Below are 25016 nucleotides of genomic sequence, written 5' to 3' on the forward strand. Positions count from 1 at the left end.
CCTACATCAGTCACTCAAACAACCACTTCCTCTTCCTGTTTCCCTACATCAGTCACTCAAACAACCACTACCACTTCCTGTTTCCCTACATCAGTCACTCATAGCCCACTTCCTCTTCCTGTTTCTCTGCATTAGTTACTCGTCCTTTCACTCCTTATATACTTTATTGTTTTTCTCCATTTGAACTCATATGCAAATTATTAATCAAATGTTAAGACTAAGGGCTTTGGAAGGCAAATTGAATCTGGGCTGTATGCCAGTTTGGAGTCTTGCGCACACATTATGGTGTCCCAAAACAAGTAAGCAGACTTAGTCCCTGAAACACAGGCAAAACGTCTTCTTGGGCTGTTGCCATGTCAAAGTAACAAAAAATAGATCCTTTTTTTAAAATCAAATACCATCATAGAGTCCCCCTTTGAAGCTACGCGCAGACATTTGTGGCTGCAAGCCTTGAAAAGAACAGACTGGACCGATGGTGTCATTTCCTAGCTCTCCTCTCTGCATTGCCCATTTCATATCAGGTGACACTTTCTCCAGTGCTCAACACACACTAGGCCAGAAATGAATGGAAGTAGGCTAACGGTTAATGCTAACTAAGCAGCTTCCACAAAGTTAGCATTCACAGGCTGATTCATACTGGGATGTATACTGAGAGAGTGCTGCGGGGAAGCTGTGGTTAGGCCGTGTGATGCGTCGGTGCTGTGCTGTAGGGAGTCACTGATTGGACGCCCCTTCTCCACAGGGGGAAGATCAAGCGAATCGCCTTCCAGTTCACGCCCTACAGCTGGGTGAAGTTCGAGTGGAAGCCGGCCTCCAACCTGCGCCGGTGGCTGGCCGTCCTGGGCATCATCTTCATGGTGAGACCAGGGCCGGGAACTGGGCCTGACATTACAGTACAGTATGTTACAGTATATTACAGTACAGTGCATTACATTACAGTAAATTACAGTACAGTGCATTACATCACAGCACATTACAGTACAGTGCATTACATTACAGTACAGCACATTACAGTATATTACAGTACAGTGCATTACATTACAGTACAGCACATTACAGTATATTACAGTACAGTACAGCACATTACAGTAAATTACAGTACACTGCATTACATACAGCACATTACAGTATATTACATTACAGTACAGCACATTACAGTATATTACAGTACAGTACAGCACATTACAGTATATTACATTACAGTACATTACAGTGCATTGCAGTACAGTACAGCACATTACAGTATATTACATTACAGTACATTACAGTGCATTGCAGTACAGTACAGCACATTACAGTACAGCACATACAATTACAGTCAGTATACAGAGCACATTACTAATTACTTACAGTACATACAGTGCTTGCAGTATTTAATTACAGACATTACAGTAATACAGTACAGCAATTACATACGTTAGTAATTGTTTTAGCCCCGATGACACAGATTTCTCCCATAGCATCTGTGGCGGAGCTGAACACGTTCTACCTGAAGTTCGTGCTGTGGATGCCTCCGGAACACTACCTGGTGCTGCTGCGCCTCGTCTTCTTCGTCAACGTGGGCGGCGTCGCCATGCGGGAGATCTACGACTTCATGGACGACCCGTGAGTGTGTGTGCGCGTGTGCGTGTGTGTGTGTACTTGCCTGTGTGTGTGTGTGTACTCGTGCATGTGTGTGTGTGTGCTCGCGTGTCTGCATGCGAGTGCATCATACGTATGTGTGCGTGAGTGAGTGACTGAGTGTTCATTCAGGATTTCCTGACAATATGTCCTCCCTCCCTCTCTCCTTTCTCCTCCCTCCCTCCCTCTCTTCTCCCTCCCTCCTCTCCTCCTTCCCTCCCTCTCTCCTTTCTCCTCCCTCCCTCCTCTCCTCCCTCCTCCTCTCCAGTAAGTTTCATAAGAAGCTGGGGCAGCAGGCTTGGCTGGTGGCGGCCATCACAGTGACGGAGTTCCTCATCGTGGTGAAGTACGATCCCCACACCATCATGCTGCCCATCCCCTTCTTCGTCATGCAGTGCTGGGTCCTGGGCATCGTCCTCATCCTCACCTGGACGCTGTGGCGTTTTTTCATCCGGTACGGCAGCCCCGCTACCCCCTCCCGCCCCCCCGACCCCTCCCCTCCCATTTTCCACTTCCAGGGGCATTGTGGGTAAAGAAGCTCCACCATGCAGCTCCTGCTCAGAGCGTCTCGTCTCTGGCGGTACGTAACCCCCCGCCCCCCCCGCCCACCCCCCACCCGCTGTGCCCCCAGCAGGCCCCCCCCCCAGGCATATCCCACCCCAGCACGGTTTCACACCGGCCTCCAGTTTCTCTCTGAGGTGGGGGTGCGGGCGGGGGGGTTCCATGATGCCTTTCCTCTCTTGTTTATTTTTTATCATTTTTTACTTAATTTTTGTTTTTGTTCGCTTTTCCTCTGAGTAGCCCCTCGCCCCCCTCCCCACGTAGGATGCTTGTAGTATTATCCTGCATGTTAAAGCTTCTCGTATGTTCTCTCCTGCCCCCCGACCCCTGACCCCTGACCCCCGACCCCTGACCCCTCCCCTGTCCTGTTCAGAGGCGATGTCCATGTGCAGTGAGGTAGGTGGGTAAGGTTGGTCCGGCATCTTGTCTTGCGTGACCTTTTGTTGTGTTTTTTTTTTCAAACGCATCTCCGTCACCTCTGCAAGATGCTGCTCTCAGCATGATGTCATTGTCCTTTTGGCTGCTGAATGAATATATTACATTTTTAAAAAACAAAACTATTTTATTTATCTTTTTTTTTTATGTACTTCTCTGTGGTTGCAACAGGAGCCTCTGCTCTGCACATACATTTTTTAACCTTGGTCCCCCCCTCATTTTTTTTCCTTTTTTTTTTTTTGATTTGTCACTGGGCAACCGTTGTCATGACATCACGAGAACCTTGGACTGTGGCCCCACCCCCCCTCACACCAGGCCAGATGCCTAGCCTATCAGCATGTCTCCACTCTGTCCCCAGATCACCTGACTCTCCTAACAGCACACGCGAGAGAGAGAGAGAGCGAGAGAGAGAAAGAGATAAAGAGATGTGTGTGAGAGTGAGAGAGCGGTGTGTATGTATGAGGTGAAAGAGAGAGAGGCATAAACTCAGACTCATGCAGACTAAATGAGTGCCCATCATCGAAAGCCACCTCATTATGATGGCTCTGAGCTGTGATCATGGCCCTGGTGTGGATACACACACACACACACACTCTCACATACACACACACACACAGACACACTCACTCTCTCACACACACACACACACACACACACGCTCTCCATCACACACCACACACACCACGCACACACACACTGCTACACACACACACTCCACACACACACACACACATGCTACACACTCACACACACACACCACACACACGCACGCACACACACACACATGGCACACGCACACACACTCACACACACACACACACACACACACATGCAGGCACGCACACACACACCACCACACACACACAACACACACGCGCACACACACACACATAGGCACACCATCTCACACACACACACACACTACGCAACACACACACACACATGCACACACACACAACACACGCCACACACACCACACACAGGCACACACACACACACTCACACACATAGGCACACACACGCACACACACACACACACTCACACATGCACACACACACAGGTGCATGAGAGATGCATTGGAAATGACACTGCCTTTCCCTACAGTCTGTCTCACACACCCACCTGTGGATGTGGCCTGCGCAGTTTGTGTGTGCGTTTGCGAGCTCTCTAACGCCCCCCTGTGGCTCTGCAGGGACATCACCATGCGCTACAAGGAGACGCAGCGCCGCCGGCAGGAGGGGGCGGGGGACCGGGACCGCGGCAACGGCGGTGGCAACGGCGGCTCGGCCACCACAGGACGCAGCAAACTGAACGGCAGCTCCGAGTCACTCAAGCACAGGAAGTCCTGAGCGACCCTGCCTGGGGGGCCCGGGGGCCTGGGGGGATGAGGGGCCCGGGGGGGTGGGGCTGGGGCCTGGGGGTCTGGGGGGCCTGGGGGATGGGACCCGGGGGAGCTGGGGGCCCGGGGTGGGGGCGGGGCCTGGGGGCTGGGGGGCTGGGTCCTGGGGCTGGGGGGCCCAGGGGGTGCCTGGGGTCCTGGGGGGCCATGGGGGGCTGGGGTGCCTGGGGGGGGGGGGCGGCAGCTTGGAGGGGGCCTTCAGAGAGGGAGGTGGAGGGAGGGGGGCCTTCAGAGAGGGAGGTGGAGGGAGGGGGTGCAGGGTGTAGATTAGCGCAACGCTCTGAGCCTCCATGTAGGGGGCGCTCTCGGGCTGTTAGTCCGTGCCCCCCTGTCTACGACACTTCCAATGGGGGGGGGAGGGTGGGGGGGTGGGAGGCTGGTTTGACGATGACGATATCTGACCATGTGGTTTTTTTTAACGTGGGAGAAACAGTGAGATTTATTGTCATTATCCTTTTATTTTTATTATTATTATTATTATTATTATTATTATTATTATTATTACTATTATTACTATGATGTGTTCCTGCATACTGAGATTAGCATGTAGGGAGTTTGACAGACGCGCATCGTATATTGCCCCCCCCCTCCCCGTTCGCTGGAAGGGTCCAGGTGTAAGAGCAATATTAGGTTCATAAGTGATGACCGTGGTGGAGGAGTAACACCTTGTGTGTAAGTCACAGTCAGCCTGAGTACAGTCAGTGTCTCTGTGCCAACTTCCTGCGCTGTGACTACAGTCACGGCCTGCCACATCCGTGGCATGTGAGACGGGTGTGAGGGAGCGTGCTCGTGTGAGCTGAAACAATTTGTACAGTTAGAGCTGTGAGCCATTCATAAAAAAAAAATAGAAATGTATATACATGTGTTACCTATATATACTCGATGGAGCTGTAACTGTACTGGCCTAGTCTGGCTGCTCTTTCAGTCTGTCTGTCTGTCTGTCTGTCTGACTGTCTGTCTGACTGTCTGTCTGTCTGTCTGACTGACTGTCTGTCTGTCTGTCTGTCTGTCTGACTGTCTGTCTGTCTGTGGGTGTTCTGTAAATCAGCGTGTGACCACAGGGCTGGCTGCGAGCGTATGTCCCTGTAGGCTAGCCCCGCCCCCACAGAAAGGGGGTGTGGTCTCTCAGTGCCCCCCCCCCCCTTGGTTTATGGACCGCATGCTAGCAGGGATGTGCTCCCAGCCAACGCCAGCCCTCAAAGGATCCTGGGAAATTAACTGGACCGGACGTTTCCGTAGACCTCGCTCGCTCTCTGCCTTCGTCCCTCTCTCGCCCTCTGTCGCCATGGCGCTTGGGCTGAGGGGGGCGTGGCCAAGCTCACTACGTTATGATTTTAGCATTGTAGCCCCGCCCCCTAGGGAGCATGTCATGCGTCTGAGAGGCGGAGCTAATTTTATCTATTTCTTTTTTTGTTCGTTTTTCTCGCTGCTATGCAAACCAACACACGCCTCCCCAAACAACGTACACACAAGTCTGTTCTGAACGAACAACGCTCATTCCAAACGTTCTGGTTCTGCTCGATAATGGACAAAACTAAGCAGGCTGTATTATTTTGTATCATTATTTTCTATGTTGTTTAGATTTGTGTATTTTTGTAAGCCCTTCGGATTAGATCTGAGGACAAAGATGTACATTTGTAGTGGTGTAGCGGGACTGAAGTAGCTGGATGCCTGGTGTTCGTGGTTGTAGTGCATTGAGCAAGTAGTTACATGGGTACACACAAGCGCACGCTCACACACACACATGCTCACACACACGCACAGCCATAGAACTGAGGACAATCAGGGTTTGCTGACGCGAGGCGTCCATGAATGCCCTTTTCTGTTGTTGCGTGAGGGTCGGGGTGAGGCAGAGAGACTGTCCAGTCGCTTTTCCAGAAAGGAGACCGCAGCAACAAAGCCGTATCTCCTGGTAACACTGTTTTTTTTATTTAATTAATTTTTTTTTAGTTTGCTGCCATTAGAGAATGTTTAATGCTCATGCCAAATACGGGGCGGGACGGTGAGCCGGCGCTCTGAACCAGGGAAAGGGAAGCGGTTAGTTTAACCGGACTTATCCGGGTCGCGCTGGTTGAGCCTGACCGCGCCTTCCGTACGGATAGAGAAAGGCTCGTGCAGCGCGCTCCAGGACGCGCTCCAGACGAAGGCCTGTGACGTTCGTTTTGTGGGTAACTACGCGAGTCTGTTTAAATATGTTTCTGGTGTCGTTTTTGTCTTTTTTTTTTTTGTCTGACTGTTATAAAGACACTTGATCAGAAGCCAGGAAGCATTCCCCAGACCGAACAAACGTACCCTAACCTTGCACACCCCCCCCCCCCCCTTTTTTTTTTTAAATAAAAGATTTTATTTAACCGTTCTGGATGTTCGCGCCACAGATACGAAGCCCCAGCGTAGGATCTGTGAATCCCGCTGTCGTGTTTTGAGATGGAATTGCTGCTGGTCGCGGTCTCTAAATCCCCCATCTTCAGGCACCTGACCATTCAGTAGGGGCGCGCCTGCTCAGCGTAAACAGTGGAGTGTAGCCGCAGTAAGACGCTGTGTGTATTTGTGAGTTTTATTTTATTTTTTGTTTTTTTTTTTGTTTTGTTTTGATTGTGTGTTCTCTGCTTTGGCAGATGTAGTTGTGCACAAAGTTGAAATGTTCGCCACTGTCACATGGGGTGTTCATCAGGGACGACTGGAGGCATTGTACAAATTGCCCAAAATGCCAGATGTGACATAAAGTAGTTTGATGCCATACTCATACTGTGAATGTACACCATCCAGTCAAAACTTTTCAAAGAAGGAGGCTGTTTGTCATTGAATTCTGATTTTTTTTTTTTTAAATAAATAATTATACCTATTCTTTCTGTAAAGACCCCCCCCCCCCGAACTGCAATCCATTTCAGTTGATCCACATTTGGATCAGTGAAGAGCGTATTTATGTGTTTTTAGTCAAAATGGTTATGTTTAAAACTTGATCTCTTCTGACCAAAGTGCTTGGGGAGGGAGGAGTCTACTCTCAAAAAGAGGTTTGTGCCAGTTTCTGTCGTTTGCCCCCTTCTTGAGAAGCTTAGACTGTCTTCAAAAAAAAAAAACACTAATTCTGTCAAGCTGAACTTAACTCATATGCTGTTGTAATGACCTGTTCTCTGTGGTGAAGTCTGTATGAGAGATAAAGCCAATCGGAACCTGTTTTAGCTCGTTGGACTAGCCGTTTCGTGGTCGGCGGAATCTTTCTTTGCATGCACAGGGCGCGAGCGTTGTCCCAACCGTGGTGATTAACGTGTAAGCGGCTCCTTGACCTACGCCACTTGAGGGCGCAAGTCTCTCGTGTCTGTTAACGGTTTCTCCCAGTCCCTGACCCTGTCCCGTTCTGTCCACTGCTCACGTTGGAGAGAAACGGAAAAGCCATTTTTTACTGTTTGACTAAACGCGATCACTTAAGGAAGGAAATAAAATGAAAACTCAACATAAAACATGTTATTTTGTAATGTTTTCAATAAAACCTAACGATTAATCACTGAAAACAAACATGTCCTGTCTTTGTCTTTTACTTACGTTCAGTGCAGCCGGTTTTCGATAATTTATGCATACAACAAAATGAATTTTGACATCAAATTACTAGTTGCACATATTTTGCAGATGTACGAAAGAATGTAACGTCTATATTTGTCAAGTATTAATCATCCAGATTTCTATAACAACAGTATTTACACAATCTTGCATAAAAGATTAATCTGTCCTGACTAGTTTGTTTCCAAAGAGAATACGGTGAACGTTGCCTTTGTAAAGAAGCCTTTCCACGGACATACTTGCTCTGTTCTCTGACCCGTAAAGCTGTCGCTCTCGTTCTTGATACTACAATACCCATAATTCCTAAATTGTTGTGGTGCATCAGCGATTGCAGTCCGGAAGTGGATGGACTTGGCGGTGGATTGAGGGTGAGTGAGCGACAAACGCAGAAGAGGAGTCGTAAGAGAAATAACTGCGTTTGTAAAGCGAAGCCCCGCACAAAAAGAGATATGCTTATATAGTCTTTGTAATCTTTAGCTAGCAATGTTGCTGTTTGTCACTGACGTCTAAAATATTTTGACAGTAATCTTAATGGGCTACAAAGCAAGTAACATTTACGTGCACCTTTAACTAGTTACCGTGTTGTTGGTTTCGCTGCACGTGTCCCCCTGCGTTTACCTTGCACCCAGGCAGAAGCACATCTGCGTTCCGCTTTCTAGACGTTACCAATCCAGTGCACTGAGTGATTGAGTGGCCGTTTGGGCGTTTTCATATTTGCAGGCAGTCGGTAGGTGCACCAACATGGCCCGCCAGTGGGCGCTCGATTGGACAGTGATCGTCCTGACTTGCCAGCACAAGGACAGTGTGTACGCCTTTCAGAGAGGTGAGAAGCATTAACTTCCATAAAAAAGTGACCTTTTTCTTTTTTTTAACGAACTGACTGAAAGGCATTGTTGAACTTGAAACTTTCGTGTAGTCAAGTATCGTTTTTATGCCTTTCAGACAGCTGAGAAATAGCCCTACACATCTGATTGTGTCTGGTTTTCCTGTGGGAATTCACCAAAAAACCCCATTTGAACATGCAGAATCACAGCTGGCTCGTATCAAAGGCCCACACATGTCTGCCGTCGTTTTCCCCAGAGTTGGAAGCGCGGCAGCGGCGCGGATCTCTACCAAAGGGGGCGCTGTTGTTGACCGTAGCCGACCCCCAGGAGCGCCTGGGCAGCGGGGGTGCCACCCTGAACGCCCTGCTGGTGGCGGCAGAGCACCTCAGCGCCAGGGCCGGGCACACCGTGAGTGGCGAGCGGCGTTGGCGGCGTCTTGGCCCCGTGATTGGCTGCGGGCGCGGAACCTCTGATTGGGCGCTGTGTCTGTGTGTCCCTGCAGGTGGTGACCGCTGACGCACTGGATGACGCCCACATCCTCATCCTGCACACGGTGAGGGAGGGAGGGAGAGAGGGAGGGAGGAAGGAAAAGAGAGAGGGAGAGAAGATGGGAGAGAGGAAGGAAGGGAAGGAGGGGGAGGGTGGAGCAGGGGATGTAGGTGGAAGTAGTGGAGGAAGATGAGAGGGAAAGGGTGAAAAAGGTAATAGAAAGGATGATTCGAAAGAGCCGTGTGTCGTGTGCCATGTTTATGAGTGTGTGGATGTGTTCGTGTGAGTGTTCAGGATGTGTTCATAACTCACTATTTTCCACCCTCCATCTCTCCCCTCCCTCTCTCCCACACCCCTCTTCTGTTCCCCCTCTCCCCCTCTCCTCCCTCCCTCCCTCTCTCCTCTCCTCCCACACCCCTTCCTCCCCTCTCTCCCTCCCTCCCTCTCTCTTCCACCCCTCTCCTTCCCTCCTCTCTCTCTCTTTCTCCCCCTCCCTCTCCCTCTCTCTCTCGCCCTCTCTCCCTCTCTCTCTCCAGGGCCGGGACTTCCCGTGGGACAGCTGTGGGCGGGCTTTCTGCTGGCTGCCCGTGCAGGAGAGTACAGGGCTGGTGGAGCAGCCTGTGTGCTGCCTGGACCTGCTGCTGAGTGTCCTCACAAACCAGGTACACACTCACACACCATACACACACCAGGTACACACTCGCACACCATACACACACCAGGTACACACCAGGGACACACACATACACACACCATACACACATCAGGTACACACTACCAGTACAACAGGACACACACCCATCACGATCAGGGACACACAGGTACCACTACACACCAGGTACACACCAGGGACACAAACACACGCTCCAGGTATACACACACACCATATACATACCAGGTACACACTCACACACCATACACACACCAGGTACACACCAGACACACACACACACTCTCCAGGTATACACACACACCATATACATACCAGGTACACACTCACACACCATATACATACCAGGTACACACTCAAACACCATACACACACCGGTAACACCACACACAACCACCATATACGCCAGGTCACACCAACACAACACCTATACACACCAGGTACCAACACACAGCACACACCATATACATACCAGGTATACACACTCACACACACCAGGTACACACTCACAGACCGTACACACACACACACGCACACCAGGTAAACACTCACACGCACTCACACACACCAGGTAAATACTCACACACACTCGCGCACACGCAGTGAACACTTGGGCTGTGTGTTCTCTCCCTGTGCAGGTCTGCCCTGGCTCTCCTCCGGGTGTTTGGGTGTGCAGCACTGATATGATCCTGGAGTTACCCAGCAATCCCGGTGAGCTCCGCCCACTCCAGCCCGGTTCATCCTGTCCTTGGGTCACAATCCATCGGCAACAAAGGATAAATCCCAATCAGTTAGGATGGTACAAACAGGCCACCGTACCACTGCGATGGCCCATCCGTACAATGCCACGGGGATTTACACTGTCCCTCTCCATCTTTTCAGCCATGTCTTGGGACGGCTTCTATGGAGTTAGAGTGCTGTCTGTGCCGGGGGAGGTGACCTTTGCCACCAGCCATGGGGTGTACCTCACTGATGAGCAGGTAAGTGGCCTGCTGGGAAATGTAGTTTGAGAACTGGGCAGTAACTCTTGCAGTGGTTGTGTAAGGACTTCATCAATTTACTGGAACTGCAAGGTGTGAGTATAACAGCAGCGTGATGCGCTGCCACGTCTGTCTGGCCTTTCTTCTAGGACCGAGTGCGTGACATCATCTACAGGGGACCCGAGGAGAAGATCCGACAAGCCGCTCGGGCTGATGGGAAGGTTCCGCTGGTCCGTCTGCTCTCGATTGCGTTCACGGGACTTTTTGCTGTGTTCCTCATCCTTTCGCCCGGTCCCAGGTGTTCACCCTGGTACCTGTTGCTCTCGTGTGAGATATGTGTTCAGTGTCTGGGCAAAGTCCCTGTGCCGCTGTCAACAGCTGTCGGGATGGTTACGGTCTGCGCTCACACGCCGCTCTCGCTGTAACGACCAGCTCAGCTGGCTTTTCACTCATTTTATTTCATGCCCATTACTGCTGGCTACTACTACTACTAGCTAATGTGCACCGACTAGCTAGCTAGCGAGGTACTTCTATAGGCAATACAATATCCATTTTGTTTAGGCAAAAAGGCTCCTAATGTTATAGGTGACTGATGGCAGCTCAAGTAAGTGTCAATTAAGTGATAAATGTTCAATAGCATATGTGACAAGGAAGTGTAATTAATACTGCTCAGTGATTGGTCGGTGAGAGTGATTGACTGGTGTGGGCCCCGCCCTGCTGCAGGTGTCTGGGCCAGTGTTCTTCTGCAGGGAGGTGTCCGAGCGGCTGCTGCAAATGCACGTGACCCCCCCGCTGGACGGCTGCACCTACCTGGGCATGGACTCTGGGGCCCCCCCATTAGAGGTGTGTGCTTGTCCTCCACCTCTGCCCCTCCCTCCACCTCTCTCTCGCTCTAACTCACTCTCTCCCTCTCTCACAACACTTCACTCTCTCCCTCTCTTCTCTCTTGCTTTTTTTCCCTGTCTCTGTCATTTGTTTATTTTTCCTCTTGATCGCCCTCTGTTTCCCTCTCTTTCTCTTTCTCTGTCTCTCTCTCCCGTTCTCGTTCAGTTCAGTGTGGTTCAGTTCTAATCTGCTTTGGGGACATGACAAACACTTCGTATCGTCTTGCCGAAGCCTGTTAGGCTGTTAGGATGGAGTGTAGCACAGTGGGTAAGGAACTGGGCTTGTAACCGAAAGGTCGCAGGTTCGATTCCCGGGTAGGGCACTGCCGTTGTACCCTTGAGCGAGGTACTTAACCTGCATTGCTTCAGTATATATCCAGCTGTATAAATGGATACAATGTAAAATGCTATGTAAAAAGTTGTGTAAGTCGCTCTGGATAAGAGCGTCTGCTAAATGCCTGTAATGTAATGTAATGTAATGTTATCTGTCTGACTCTTTGTGTCTCTCTGTTGCCAAGTCATCTATTTTTTAAGAACATCTCAGCCCCCCTCTTATGAAAAACGGGTAGCAAACGTCCGGTCTCACGCTCGGTCTGGTGCGGTCCGGGGTCCGTTTGGCGGTTCGGCTCATCGTGGCGGGATGCCGTGGCGGGAATGGCGGGTCACGAGGCCGCCTCTGCGCCGCGGTCTCTCAGGGCAGATGGTCGTTCTTTCGCCCACTTCCTGTTTGTCCTGTCCCCACCGTCCCCCTCCCGCCCCCCCCACCCCAGATCTCGCTGTTCCTGGACGTGCTGCTGTGCCTGTGTTCGGACGTGAGCGAGGACCGCTTCGTCAGCGCAGAGAGGCAGGGCTGCGCTTCCCCGCGTGGCCCGCAGGGGGCGGCAGTGAGGAACGCGAGGGCGCTTCTCTGGAGAGCTCTGCGCGGGACCCCCCTCTCCCTGGGTGCCGAAACGCTCCGTTTCTTTCTGTGAAAATCTAAAATGACATCACTGTAACCCTCCTCTGTCCTCAGTGATCTTATACATGTGTGGGTGTGTGTGTGTGTGTGTACGTGTGCGCGTGCTTGTTTGTATGTGCGTGTGCGTGTACACGTGTGTGTGTGTGTGTGTGTGTGTGTATGTGTGCATGTGCTTGTTTGTGTGTGCGTGTGCGTGTACACGTGTGTGTGTATGTGTGTGTGTGTGTGTGTGTGTGTGTGTACGTGTACACGTGTGTGTGTACGTGTGCATGTGCTTGTTTGTGTGTGCGTGTGCGTGTGTGTACACGTGTGCGTGTGTGTGTGTACGTGCCTGTGTGCGTGTTCTCAGTCTACGTTCCAGATGGTCGCTATGACTACATGACGCTCTCTGGCCTGGAGCACGTGAGGCGCCTGACGCAGACGGGGACGGAGAGAGAGACGCTGTCACACGTGCAGGTGACCGCCAGCGTCTGCTCCCCATTACCGCCAAAAACACCGCCAAACACACGTCTGATACGCAGCGCTGGCTTTGAATCACTCTCACACTCTCACACCTTTCATTCCGTCTCTCTCTCCCTCTCTCTCTCTCCCTCCCTTTCCTTCTCTGTGTCTTTCTCTCCCCTGTTTCTGTCAAAATCAAACGCAGCTCAAATTCACGCTTCGTTCCTGTGATGCGACAGCTTGTGTTTTTCCCAGCAGTCAGTACAGAAATTATGACACAATCAGAATGAAAACAACGTGTCAGTGTATAACTTTAGCACACATGCACATGACCCTCCCTCTTTCCCTCTCCCTCTCTCTCCCTCTCCCTCTCCCTCCCTCCCTCTCTCCCTCTCTCTCCTCTCCCTCCCTCCCTCCCTCTCTCCCTCCCTCCCCTGCAGAATGTACAGAGTTTGGCCGCGGGCAGTAGAGTGATAAACAGCGTTTTGGAAGGGGACGTCCTTGTTTCTGCCGGAGCGGTTGTCCTGCGCTGCCACCTGCAGGTCTCTCAGTGCCATTACCAGCTACACTGACCCTGGTGCTTTCCTGTTTCCGAACTTTACTCAGTAACTGCTGCTGTGGTGTGTTTTTGTGTTTGGATTTCTGTTGGCTACAGGTCACTGGACCAATGACCTTTGACCTGTGACCTCTCCGCCCCACAGGGCCCAGTGCAAGTGCCGCCCGGTTGTTTGGTGTCGGGGCTGGAGCTGTCCTCGCTGAGCTGTGTTCCGCAGCTGGCTCTTCTCAATGACATCATCATTCAGGGACACCGTGTGCAGCTAGGGGAGCTGCAGCTGACGGTCTTCACAGTGCTGGGTTCTCATGACAACCTGGAGGTACGTAGATACAAAAATATACCAAATCAGTTATAGCCCTTTCCCACTGTAGAGCTGGAACCAGGCTGGCTCATTATAGCCCTTTCTCACTGTAGAGCTGGACCCAGGCTGGCTCATTATAGCCCTTTCCCACTGTAGAACTGAACCAGGCTGGCTCATTATAGCCCTTTCCCACTGTAGAGCTGAACCAGGCCTGCTCATTATAGCCCTTTCCCACTGTAGAGCTGAACCAGGCTGGCTCATTATAGCCCTTTCCCACTGTAGAGCTGGAACCAGGCTGGCTCATTATAGCCCTTTCCCATACGTGTTAGAGGCTGAACCAGGCTGGCTCATTATAGCCCTTTTCCCACTGTAGAGCTGAACCAGGCTGGCTCATTATAGCCCTTTCCCACTGTAGAGCTGGACCCCAGAGCTGGACCTCTATTATAGCCCTTTCCCACTGTAGAGCTGAACCAGGCTGGCTCATTATAGCCCTTTCCCACTGTAGAGCTGAACCAGGCTGGCTCATTATAGTCCTTCTCGCCTTATTTATCTTTCCTTCTCATCGTCATCCCTCCATCCCTCCCTCCTTTTCCACAGGCATCTCTTGATGATCCGTCTGCCACGTTCCTGAACCGCAAGTGGACGGACTTCTACGAGCGCACGGGAATTCGGTGAGCCCCGCCCGAGGCACTGAGCGTGGTTAGCGGTTAGCCATGTTAGCGGTTAGTGATTAGCGGTTAGCCATGTTAGCGGTTAGTGATTAGCGGTTAGCCATGTTAGCGGTTACTGATGTCACGGGTTAGTCGTTAACTCTTGTAAGATTAGCATTTAGTGGTTAAGCGAGTTGGGAAATCATTGTTAGACATTAGGGGAGCGGTTAGCCTTGTTAGCGGTTATCCTGTCGGTCACACGAGGAGAAATGCACAGTCAAGTTAACTCAAATTGTGAAAATGACTCATTTTTGTGTGACTTAAAGAAACAATTCGGACAGTTTTAGGCAAATGTACAAATTTTAAGAATTCATTGCTCAGAGGGAACAAACTATCAGGTTTTCCTATATCAACACACTGTTTGTTTTACTTTACACACGCTCGCTACTAGCTCACAGAAATGATGAACTGTAATGATTCGTTGTGTTTGCTGCCAGATGGACAGCATCGGTAGGGCGTGTGGCTGAAGTGTAACGCAGCGTGGCGAAGCCTGGGCCTCATTGGTCACGGGGTCTCTAACGGTCCTCTCTCTCCGTGTCTCTGTCCCAGACCTGGCGACCTGGGGGGAGCGGGGGGCCATGGCGACGCCTGCCCCTGTCTCCTCGACGTCCGCCTTTTCCCCGTGTTTCAGCCCCGGGGGGGCACCGTGGGGCTGGAGGGGGTGGGGTGGCTGCTGGGCGGGGCCGGGGGTGGAGCCGGGGCTGGGGGCAGGGCAGGAGGTGGGGCCTGGGACGCGGGCCGCTGGCGGGCGGCGTGGCGGCTCTCCCTGAGGGAGGTGCTGTCCTGCGCTGACCAGCAGGAGGAGCTGCGCTGGAGGGAGGAGCTGTTTTTCCGCGCTGCGCGGCGGAGGGCGGGGGACGGGCTGAGGGGCCGGACCGACCGCAGCCTCCTCCCCAGCGTCAGGGCCGCCGTCCTGGCCGGCCAGCAGGAGGCGCTGCTGCGTACGCTGGACGCTGGTGAGGGGGGGGGGGCTTTCAGGGGGGAGGGGGGTATGGTCGGGATCACAGAACCTGGTCGCAGGTTCCTGAGTAGACAGATTTTTCTGTCCTAATCTGTTCTGTGCACAGTTAGCATGTAGCTCCCATAGCATCATAGCAACCTCTCCCTCTTTTTTCTCTCTCACGCATTCTCACACTTTCTCTGTGTCTCTCTCCATCTTTCTCTCTTATTCTGCCTCTCTGTGCCTGTCTCCCTCCCTCTCTTTCTCTTTCTCTTTCTCTCTGTTCTCTGTCCCTTTCTCTCTCTCTCCCTCTCTTCCTCTTCCTGTCCCTCCATCCCTCTCTCTCTCTCCCCACCTCAGTGGCAGCAGGAAGCAGCGAGGACCTCGGCATAGCTGCCCGCAGTCTTGCCTGCATAGCGGATGTGCTCGGCTGCCTGGCTGGAGAGGGAAGGGGGGGCCTGAGAAGTGGGCCGGCCGCGAACCCCGCCTGGGCCCCCGCCTTCGCCCTGCTGGAGGGGGGGGACCTGCCAGGGGGGGTCCAGGCGCTGGCCGAAGAGAGACAGAACTGGAAGAGCAGGTGAGAGGAGTATGGAAAGTATGAGCCTCACTGCGCTAAAAAGTCTCTCAGTGATGAATCCTGGGGTTCTGAGCATTCCAGTGCCTCTGTGCCTGACCGCGTCCCCCACCGGGCGGCGCGTTTGGAGGGGGGCTTTGTGTGGTGTGCGTGTCCTTTTCCCGACACTTACCAGCGCCTCCTCTGCTCAATTGTGGGTCTGAGTTTTGTTTGCATTGGCTGCGCAGGAAGTGCATTCCTCTGACGGGCTGCAGCTGCTGGCTGCGTGTGCTTTGGCGAATGCTTCAGCGCATGCTTGGTTGCATGCTTCAGCGCATGCTTGGTTGCATGCTTCAGCGCATGCTTGGTTGCATGCTTCAGCGCATGCTTGGTTGCATGCTTCAGCGCATGCTTGGTTGCATGCTTCAGTGCATGCTTGGTTGCATGCTTCAGCGCATGCTTGGTTGCATGTTTACTGGGCAGGAGCCGCACCACCCTGTAGTCTTTTCTCATGCGAAAGTGCTGAAGCTATGCAGGTATGCGCTTGGTGGGGAGATGTCATCTTGTTTGCTGGAAGAGGTGTTGGTGGGCCAGTAGGGGGCACTATTCCCTCTGGCTCCTTATACTTTTACAAAACAGGACAGCATTACTTAACATATTTTCCTAACTAAACTGTACCTAGTGCTCTGATTACCTACAGGCTAGTTTGTATCTAACACTGTATTCAGCCTGGTCTTGGAAACCCCCGGAGTTTCTGTCTCTACTATGTGGCCTGGCAGGCTATTCCGCACTTGACTACTCTCTGCATGAAAAAAAGCATCTTATTGTCTCTGCAGAATTTACCTTCTGCTAATTCCCATGTCCCGTCATTCAACTCAATCTGTAGGATCTCTTGTAGTGATCCTATGTGTATATAAACTGTGCCCTTTTCAGGTTGATTCCACTGAGTCATGATCGTGTTTGTGTTTGACTGCCCTCTGCAGGCCGGATCTGCTGGTGCGCGCTGCGAGGCACTACGAGGGGGCGGGGCAGGTGCTGCTGCGGCAGGCTGTGATGTCAGCGCGGCGCTTTGTTTCCATTGGCCGAGGGAAGTTGCCGCCAATCGGGGAGTGGCAGGAGGTGGAATGCCCGGCCAGGCTGGACCTATCAGGTGAGACTTTCCCACTGCATGAGAAAAAAGGCAGATCTCAGGATATATATATGTTTATAGATTTTAAAAAAAACATCTTATCCTCCAATGTAGAGTGGCCAGTAGCAATTGTAAGCATGATTTATTTGATTGTTGATGTATTTATTTTGCCACAAATCGGCCTCTGGATTTAATGCAGTTAAATCCAGGCACTTCACTCCCAGTCCAGTGGTCCAGTGGCCCGTTGCTAAGCTACTGTCACCGCCCCTTCTCAGGTGGGTGGAGCGACACCCCGCCAATCGCGTTCGAGCGCGGCGGCGCCGTGGTGAACGTGGCTGTCAGGGTGGGCGGCAGGCGGCCAATCGGGGCCCGAGCTCGCCGGATCAAGGAACCCCATCTCCTATTGGTCAGCTCCAGCGGTGGGCGGGACTGCCAGGTTGCCACGGAGACCGTGTGCCTAACCCTGCAGGACCTGGAGGACCACTGCCAGCCTCACGCCCCAGGTGAGGGCACACGCGTGTGCTTTGTGCCCGTGTTCACGTGTCCCACAACACGCAGTGCACTCCCCTGCATTACGTTACTCTGATATGTACAGGAAAATGCACATGTTTCTGCTCCACTGTGACGTGCTCTGGATGAGACCATGTGCTGTATTAATGTCTTGTAATTCATTATATTGCATATGGTCTTGAACCCAGGACGTCTCTGAAGAGTGACTCAGCAGGGTTGAGGGGACATTCCGGAGTGGGGTGGGGGAAACATTTTGTGCATTTGGGGAACTGATTTATAATTAGTGTTGGTACAATCAGCATGTTCTGATGTATCGTATTCAGCTAACTTGTCCCGAGTCCAGTGAAGAACAAAGATGTAGGGGTGCTAGAGAAGAGGGGTGGGATTGCGGGAGGTGGGTATTTAGTCTGGAGGTCACCCCAACGTTTGCGGAACAGAAGCAGGCTAGCCCGTGCGTACGGCCTGACGATCGCCTGGAGTCAGCGAGGAGCCTGTTTGCCTGCGTCCGTGTGCTTGCACACGCGCGTGTGTCTCTGTCCGTGTGCTTGCACACGCGCGTGTGTCTCTGTCCGTGTGCTTGCACACGCGTGTGTGTCTGTCTGTGTGCTTGCACACGCGTGCTCGTCTCTGTCCGTGTGCTTGCACACGCGTGTGTGTCTCTGTCCGTGTGCTTGCACACACGTGTGTGTCTCTGTCCGTGTGCTTCCACATGCGTGTGTGTCTCTGCCCGTGTGCTTGCACACGCGTGTGTCTCTGTCCGTGTGCTTGCACACACGTGTGTCTCTGTCCGTGTGCTTCCACATGCGTGTGTGTCTCTGTCCGTGTGCTTGCACACGCGTGTGTCTCTGTCCGTGTGCTTGCACACGCGCGTGTGTGTCTCGGTCCGTGTGCTTGCACACGCGTGTGTGTCTGTCTGTGTGCTTGCACACGCGTGTGTCTCTGTCCGTGTGCTTGCACACGCGTGTTGGTCTCTGTCCGTGTGCTTGCACACGCGTGTTGGTCTCTGTTCGTGTGCTTGCACACGCGTGTGTGTCTCTGTCCGTGTGCTTACACACGCGTGTGTGTCTCTGCCCGTGTGTTTGCACACGTGTGTGTGTCTCTGCCCGTGTGTTTGCACACGTGTGTGTGTCTCTGCCCGTGTGCTTGCACACGCGTGTGTGTCTCTGTCCGTGTGCTTGCACACGCGTGTGTGTCTCTGTCCGTGTGCTTGCACACGCGTGTTCGTCTCTGTCCGTGTGCTTGCACACGCGTGTTCGTCTCTGTCCTTGTACTTGCACATGCGTGTGTTCGTCTCTGTCCGTGTGCTTGCACACGCGTGTGTCTCTGTCCGTGTGCTTGCACACGCGTGTGTGTCTCTGTCTGTGTGCTTGCACACGCGTGTGTGTCTCTGTCCGTGTGCTTGCACACGCGTGTGTCTCTGTTCGTGTGCGTCTCTGTCCGTGTGCTTACACACGCGTGTGTGTCTCTGCCCGTGTGTTTGCACACACGTGTGTGTCTCTGCCCGTGTGTTTGCACACGCGTGTGTCTCTGTCCGTGTGCTTGCACACACGTGTGTCTCTGTCCGTGTGCTTGCGCGCGCGTGTTTGTCTCTGTCCGTGTGCTTGCACATGCGTGTGTGTCTCTGTCCGTGTGCTTGCACACACGTGTGTCTCTGTCCGTGTGCTTGCACACGCGTGTTCGTCTCTGTCCTTGTGCTTGCACACGCGTGTGTGTCTCTGTCCGTGTGCTTGCACACGCGTGTGTGTCTCTGTCCGTGTGCTTGCACACGCGTGTGTGTCTCTGTCCGTGTGCTTGCACACGCATGTGCGTCTCTGTCCGTGTTCGTCTCTGTCCGTGTGCTTGCACATGCGTGTGTTCGTCTGTCCGTGTGCTTGCACACGCGTGTGTGTCTCTGTCCGTGTGCTTGCACACGCGTGTGTGTCTCTGTCTGTGTGCTTGCACAAGCGTGTGTGTCTCTGTCCGTGTGCTTGCACACGCATGTGCGTCTCTGTCCGTGTTCGTCTCTGTCCGTGTGCTTGCACACACGTGTGTGTCTCTGTCCGTGTGCTTGCACATGCATGTGTGTCTCTGTCCGTGTTCGTCTCTGTCCGTGTGCTTGCACACACATGTGTGTCTCTGTCCGTGTGCTTGCACACGCATGTGCGTCTCTGTCCGTGTTCGTCTCTGTCCGTGTGCTTGCACAGGCATGTGCGTCTCTGTCCGTGTTCGTCTCTGTCCGTGTGCTTGCACACGCGTGTTCGTCTCTGTCCGTGTGCTTGCACACGCGTGTGCGTCTCTGTCCGTGTGCTTGCACACGCGTGTGTGTCTCTGTCCGTGTGTCTCTGTCCGTGTGCTTGCACACGCGTGTGTCTCTGTCCGTGTGCTTGCACACGCGTGTTCATCACACCCCCGTTTCCCCATGTCGGCCCGTTTCCGCAGGTGCCCTGCTGAAGGCGGTGTGCGTGTGCAGCGGCCTGGTCACCTTCCCTTCCCAGCAGCCCCTGGGGCAGCAGCTGCAGCAGCGTTGGGGCGGGGGGGTGGAGCTGCGCAGCTGGTCGCTGCTCCCCCACGGATCTGGCCTGGGTAAGAAACGGCTGATCTCAGATCAGCCTCCTCAACCCCAGTCCTCACACAAACGGCTGATCTCAGATCAGTCTCCACAACCCCAGTCCTGAGACAAACAGCTGATCTCAGATCAGTCTCCTCAACCCCTGTCCAGAATGCTGGAGCTGATCTGAGATCAGGAGATGCAGCCGATGGGATTTTATCCTGTAGTGTGACCCTGCCCCCCCCCCCCCACCTGTGACAGGTACGAGCAGCATCCTGGCGGGGGCGCTGCTGGCTGCCGTGTACAGGTGCACCGGTCGCACCTTCGACACCGACTCCCTCATCCACGCCGTGCTGCACCTGGAGCAGATCCTGACCACAGGTGAGAGAGCGGAACTCCAGCGCACAGCAGTAACAGCACCGCTGCTACGGTGTGCGGTATCACCGGATATTTAACGACTGAAATCGTATTTCAATTGGAATGACTGAAATTACAGTTGAAATTTTAATGCAAAGCCAGGCTCAGCATTTCAGTGTAAATATTCTCATTCTCCGAAAGTAAGCCCTTGGCTTGGATATGAAATTACTTTGTAAGCAATGGCATCCGGTTAATGGTAACTATGGAGAAAAAGATGCAATTCCATATTTGTACACTAGAGGGCGAGGGATGTGATGAAGCAGTGGTAACCAGCCCTGTTCCTGGAGATCCACCATCCTGCAGGTTGTCATTTCAGCCCTAAGTTGGCACACCTGAGTCTACTAACTAGCAACTCAGCAAGATCTCTGATTGCTGAATGAGGTCTGCTTTGCTTGGGTTGGAATGAAAATCTCCAGGATCTGGGTTGGTTACCACTGTGATCAGGGCTTCTGTGTATGCACTGACGTTAGTTTCATTGCAGTGTCAGCTCTCTGTCTCTCTAATAGGACGTGTTTGTTCACTGCTACTACCTTTTTTTTGTTGCATTGTTTGGTTCCTCTTTTTGCAGGGTGTGTTCCCATGTGATTTGTTGTTATGGGGTTTCTCTGTGAGAAAGCAGAACCCTGGAAGGGATTTTGGGTGGTTCTTGTTTACTCATGTTGACGCTCTTGTTGTTACTCATCAGTATTTCAACATCTCTTTGCTCTTTTTCTCAGCCTTTATTTTCTTTGACATGGTCTTTTTGCTCGCTGTCAGGATTTGCATTTTGGCACAGGGAGAAAACTTTATCGGGGAAGTTTTGTTATTTTCGAAACCTCTAACTAGGACCTTTGGGAAATTTTGTTAGTAGGAGTGAGTAAAGCCGCATTTGAGGAACTCAGTGCATTTCCACCGCAGGGACCAGGGTCTAAATAAGTTCTGGGGACTTTATTTTACCCCCAAAAAAGGGGGTTCAGGGGGTTCAGGGGGTAGTACTTTCCAGAAGTACCGGAACTTTTGGGGTGGGGCGCAAGCGCTGAATATTTCTGAACATAATGAATGTGTTTGAGAGGATATATAAAACAGTTACAATCTGACTATTGGCCTGTTATATCCTATTTGTTGCATAACAGTGGTCCAAGTCGAACTACCAATGAGAGTTTTGCTTGACAATGGTAAAATATGCCCAAACGGCCGCGGAAGAATATTTCAATTCCAGGTGATTAAGTTGATAAAAATCAATAAATACTAAAGTAACCATATATAGTCATTGTTGGTATAAGTGGAATAAACCCCTCCGGGCTGTCCCGGTTATTAGAAAATAATGTAGGCTACTTCGGTGGTAGTATGGGGTTACAGAAGAAATCATACGACAGATAGACCGACGACGACGTCGCTTTTTCATACGTCAGTGGGCTAATTTGCCTAATCTTCGCGGGTCTTTAGACCGCGGTGGAAACGCAGACAACAATGGGCTGAAGGAACCTGTTAGTTTCTTGAAAAGTAGTTCCTGGGACTGGAAGTTCTGGGTACTTTGGGTGGAAACGCGGCTTAAAAGTGCTATAGAGACATTAGAAGCCCAGAGATCACCTGATGTGTATGCTGTGGTGTTGGGCAGCACACCTGCATCTTGGAGTCCATGCCTGGCACCAGCACCCCCTCTGGCTTAGTCTCAGTGGTCTGGGGACTTGTTTGTAGCTCACGAGAACCTCGGAGGTGTTGGGAATTGTTGCCTGTCTCAGTATTTGAAGATCTTGGGAATTATGTGACTCAGTACTCAGTTGTCTTATGACTTAGATTCTACTCCTAAATCTCAGAGATCTTGGGACTTGTTGCCTAGTTCATTACTCAGAGATCTTGTGACTTGGATTTCGGCTACTAAAATTCAGAGTTCTCTTGGGACTTGTACCCTGCTCAGAGTGACACGTGGGGCTCTGACCCGAAATGCCAGTGTCCATAGCACCACACCAGGGACACCGTCATGCTTTACAACATCAGCACTGGCTCTAGTGGGTTCCTGTAAGATTGGTTCTGAATACTTTGAAGCTGCAAAATAATTGCAAAGGAAGATGCAGATGAGGTGAAAGCAATGATGGTTTATTAATAAACATAATTACTGGTTAAGTCTGCCAGAGCAGACGTGAACATATTCATTACCTATAGTTTGACACAAGATGACATCCTGGCTAAGGCAAATAAACATGCATAAATTTACCAACAATGTACATAGCCAATAATTCCATACAGAAATGACCACGGTAGGCACCTCCCTTGACCATTTGGACTTCCCTTCAATGCCATCCTGAGTAAGACCCTCCACATTTCACAATTCCCTTAGCTTGCCCAAATAAGGTCTGGTCAGGAACAGGGTTGAAACACCCTGCCCCAGCACCAAGAGACACAGCCCCCCCGACCGCGTTCTTTATTCCTTCCCATGAGTATCTGCTTTGCCTCTCCTATACCCCTCGTGTCTATCAGTTAATTTACCTGTCCTCAGCTCCTTCATTACATTACATTACATTACATTACAGGCATTTAGCAGACGCTCTTATCCAGAGCGACTTACACAACTTTTACACAGCATTTTACATTGTATCCATTTATACAGCTGGATATATACTGAAGCAATTCCGGTTAAGTACCTTGCTCAAGGGTACAACGGCAGTGTCCTACCCGGGAATCGAACCTGCAACCTTTCAGTTACAAGCCCAAGCCCAGTCCCCCACAGTCATTATACTATCCCCATTTATTTTATACATGCCGGTATATTTCTGTCAAGTCCGTATTACGCTCTGGGCTCATGGCTGTGGCTCTTCCTGGATCCTGTCTGGAGGTCACCTGACCCAGAGACGCTGTGGGACTGTGTGTGTGTCCCGTCCCATCCTGTCTTGTCAGCTCGCTTCCTACTGTTGTTTTTTTTTTTCACGTTTTTAAGATCATCTTTTAAAGGATATCCCTTTGTCCGGCACATCCAATCCATTTATGTTTGTCAAGATTAACGGCAGCCTGTGATTATCTGTAGATTTTAAACGATGATTGACATGGTAAAGGAGATGATTTGTGTGCTCCTGAACAGCCCCCCTGTGGCAATGTGCTTCTTTCCAGGCGGGGGGTGGCAGGACCAGGTGGGGGGGCTGGTGGGGGGGGTGAAGATCGCACGCTCCCGGGCCTGTTTGCCCCTGAAGGTGGAAGTGGAGCGTCTGGATCTCTCTGAGGACTTCCTGTCATCACTGCAACAGCGCCTCCTGCTGGTCTACACGGGAAAGACACGTCTGGCTCGAAATCTACTGCAGGTCGGCCTGCACATTGCTTTTATTTACTGCAGTCGGCTGAACACTTCCTGTTGACGCTGTATTGCACTGAGAGCACTTCCTGGCTCTTCTGTAATGAACAAGGCACTTCCTGTCTGTACTGTCAATAACTAACACCCTCCCTCAGCTTCATAGCCCGCTCTGAAACAACTGATTTTTTTTTTGATAATTAATTTAACATGGTCGTTTTTATATAAACAAACCAATAAAATAAGTGAACTTTTAAACTTAAATGAGATATGAAATGTGCTGTGTGGCGCTGAAATGCGTGCAGTCATGGAACAGGAAGTGGCGATTGTGGCGAGCGCTCTGGTGATCTCTTCCTGGCACAGGATGTGGTGCGGAGCTGGTACAGCCGCCTGTCGTCCATCGTGGAGAACACCGAGCAGCTGGTGAGCAACGCGGAGGAGTGCGCCCGCGCCTGTGTGGAGGGTGAGAGCGCGCGGGGCCGGGGGGCGGGGTGGGCGGGCAGGCGGGCGGGGCAGGGTGCGGGGCAGGGTGGGTCGCAGGCTTCGGTGAAGCTCGGGAAGCTGTGGTCGCTGAGGTTCCTTCAGGCGTAAGCACGGCTCAACCCCCCTGAGTCCTCAACACATTTCAGGTTTGCCCTATCCAAGCTAAACAGAACTAATTCGAGACTCAACTCTGCCTGGGGTCACCAATAGCAACTGATTCTAGTGTTGCAACCCCTAATAGGCTAACTCCAAAAAAGACCTTAATCCTGACAGCGAGGCTATGTACTGTGCGCCTGTCAGGCAACTCACAGAAGGAAGGCATGGCTGGGTGGAACGGCGTGAGGCTATGCATGGCGCCCTCCCCTGACCCTGGCCAGAGCCTGTCGGCGGGGCGGCCTGTCCTGTGACCGGACCCTGCAGAGGAAGGCATGAGACGGTGCTCCGGTGGACACGGGGGCAGGAGACAGGGCCAGGCCCAGGTGAGTGTGAGGCAGTGCTCATGACACAGGGAGTACTGAGCAGGTGCTCATGCACCAGGTGAGGCGTGAGACGGTCTCAGTGCAGGAGTGCAGTGAGACAGGTGCTCATGACACACAGGTGAGTGCAGTGAGACAGGTGCTCAGTGACACACAGGTGAGTGCAGTGAGACAGGTGCTCAGGAACACACAGGTGAGTGCAGTGAGACAGGTGCTCAGTGACACACAGGTGAGTGCAGTGAGACAGGTGCTCAGTGACACACAGGTGAGTGCAGTGAGACAGGTGCTCAGTGACACACAGGTGAGTGCAGTGAGACAGGTGCTCAGTGACACACAGG

At 52.0% G+C, this 25016-nt stretch overlaps 2 protein-coding genes across 2 annotated transcripts in view; both read left to right on the forward strand.

Annotated features, from left to right (window-relative positions):
* The window catches only part of ptdss2 (phosphatidylserine synthase 2), a 22538-nt gene extending 18538 nt beyond the window's left edge, over positions 1 to 4000 (forward strand). Inside the window, exons 9-12 of the mRNA XM_064312739.1 lie at positions 743 to 857; positions 1448 to 1605; positions 1889 to 2074; positions 3810 to 4000. Of these exons, the coding sequence (XP_064168809.1) occupies positions 743 to 857; positions 1448 to 1605; positions 1889 to 2074; positions 3810 to 3966 (616 nt within the window). The 3' untranslated portion in view covers positions 3967 to 4000. The remainder of the gene's footprint in view (positions 1 to 742; positions 858 to 1447; positions 1606 to 1888; positions 2075 to 3809) is intronic.
* A 3882-nt stretch (positions 4001 to 7882) lies between these two features.
* LOC135242651 (L-fucose kinase) lies at positions 7883 to 24634 on the forward strand. Its single transcript, XM_064313805.1, has 23 exons — positions 7883 to 7939; positions 8292 to 8394; positions 8652 to 8803; positions 8898 to 8948; positions 9421 to 9546; positions 10193 to 10265; positions 10437 to 10534; positions 10684 to 10764; positions 11258 to 11377; positions 12189 to 12360; positions 12726 to 12832; positions 13258 to 13359; positions 13519 to 13692; positions 14272 to 14345; positions 14934 to 15340; positions 15685 to 15901; positions 16861 to 17027; positions 17282 to 17509; positions 19935 to 20078; positions 20305 to 20424; positions 23545 to 23732; positions 24083 to 24306; positions 24580 to 24634. The coding sequence occupies exons 2-23, from the start codon at positions 8313 to 8315 to the stop codon at positions 24632 to 24634; spliced, it is 3162 nt and encodes a 1053-aa protein (XP_064169875.1). The 5' UTR covers positions 7883 to 7939; positions 8292 to 8312.
* Positions 24635 to 25016: the final 382 nt, after the last annotated feature.

This window comes from Anguilla rostrata, chromosome 16 (assembly GCF_018555375.3).
Source record: "Anguilla rostrata isolate EN2019 chromosome 16, ASM1855537v3, whole genome shotgun sequence".
Classification (NCBI taxonomy): Eukaryota; Metazoa; Chordata; class Actinopteri; order Anguilliformes; family Anguillidae; genus Anguilla; species Anguilla rostrata.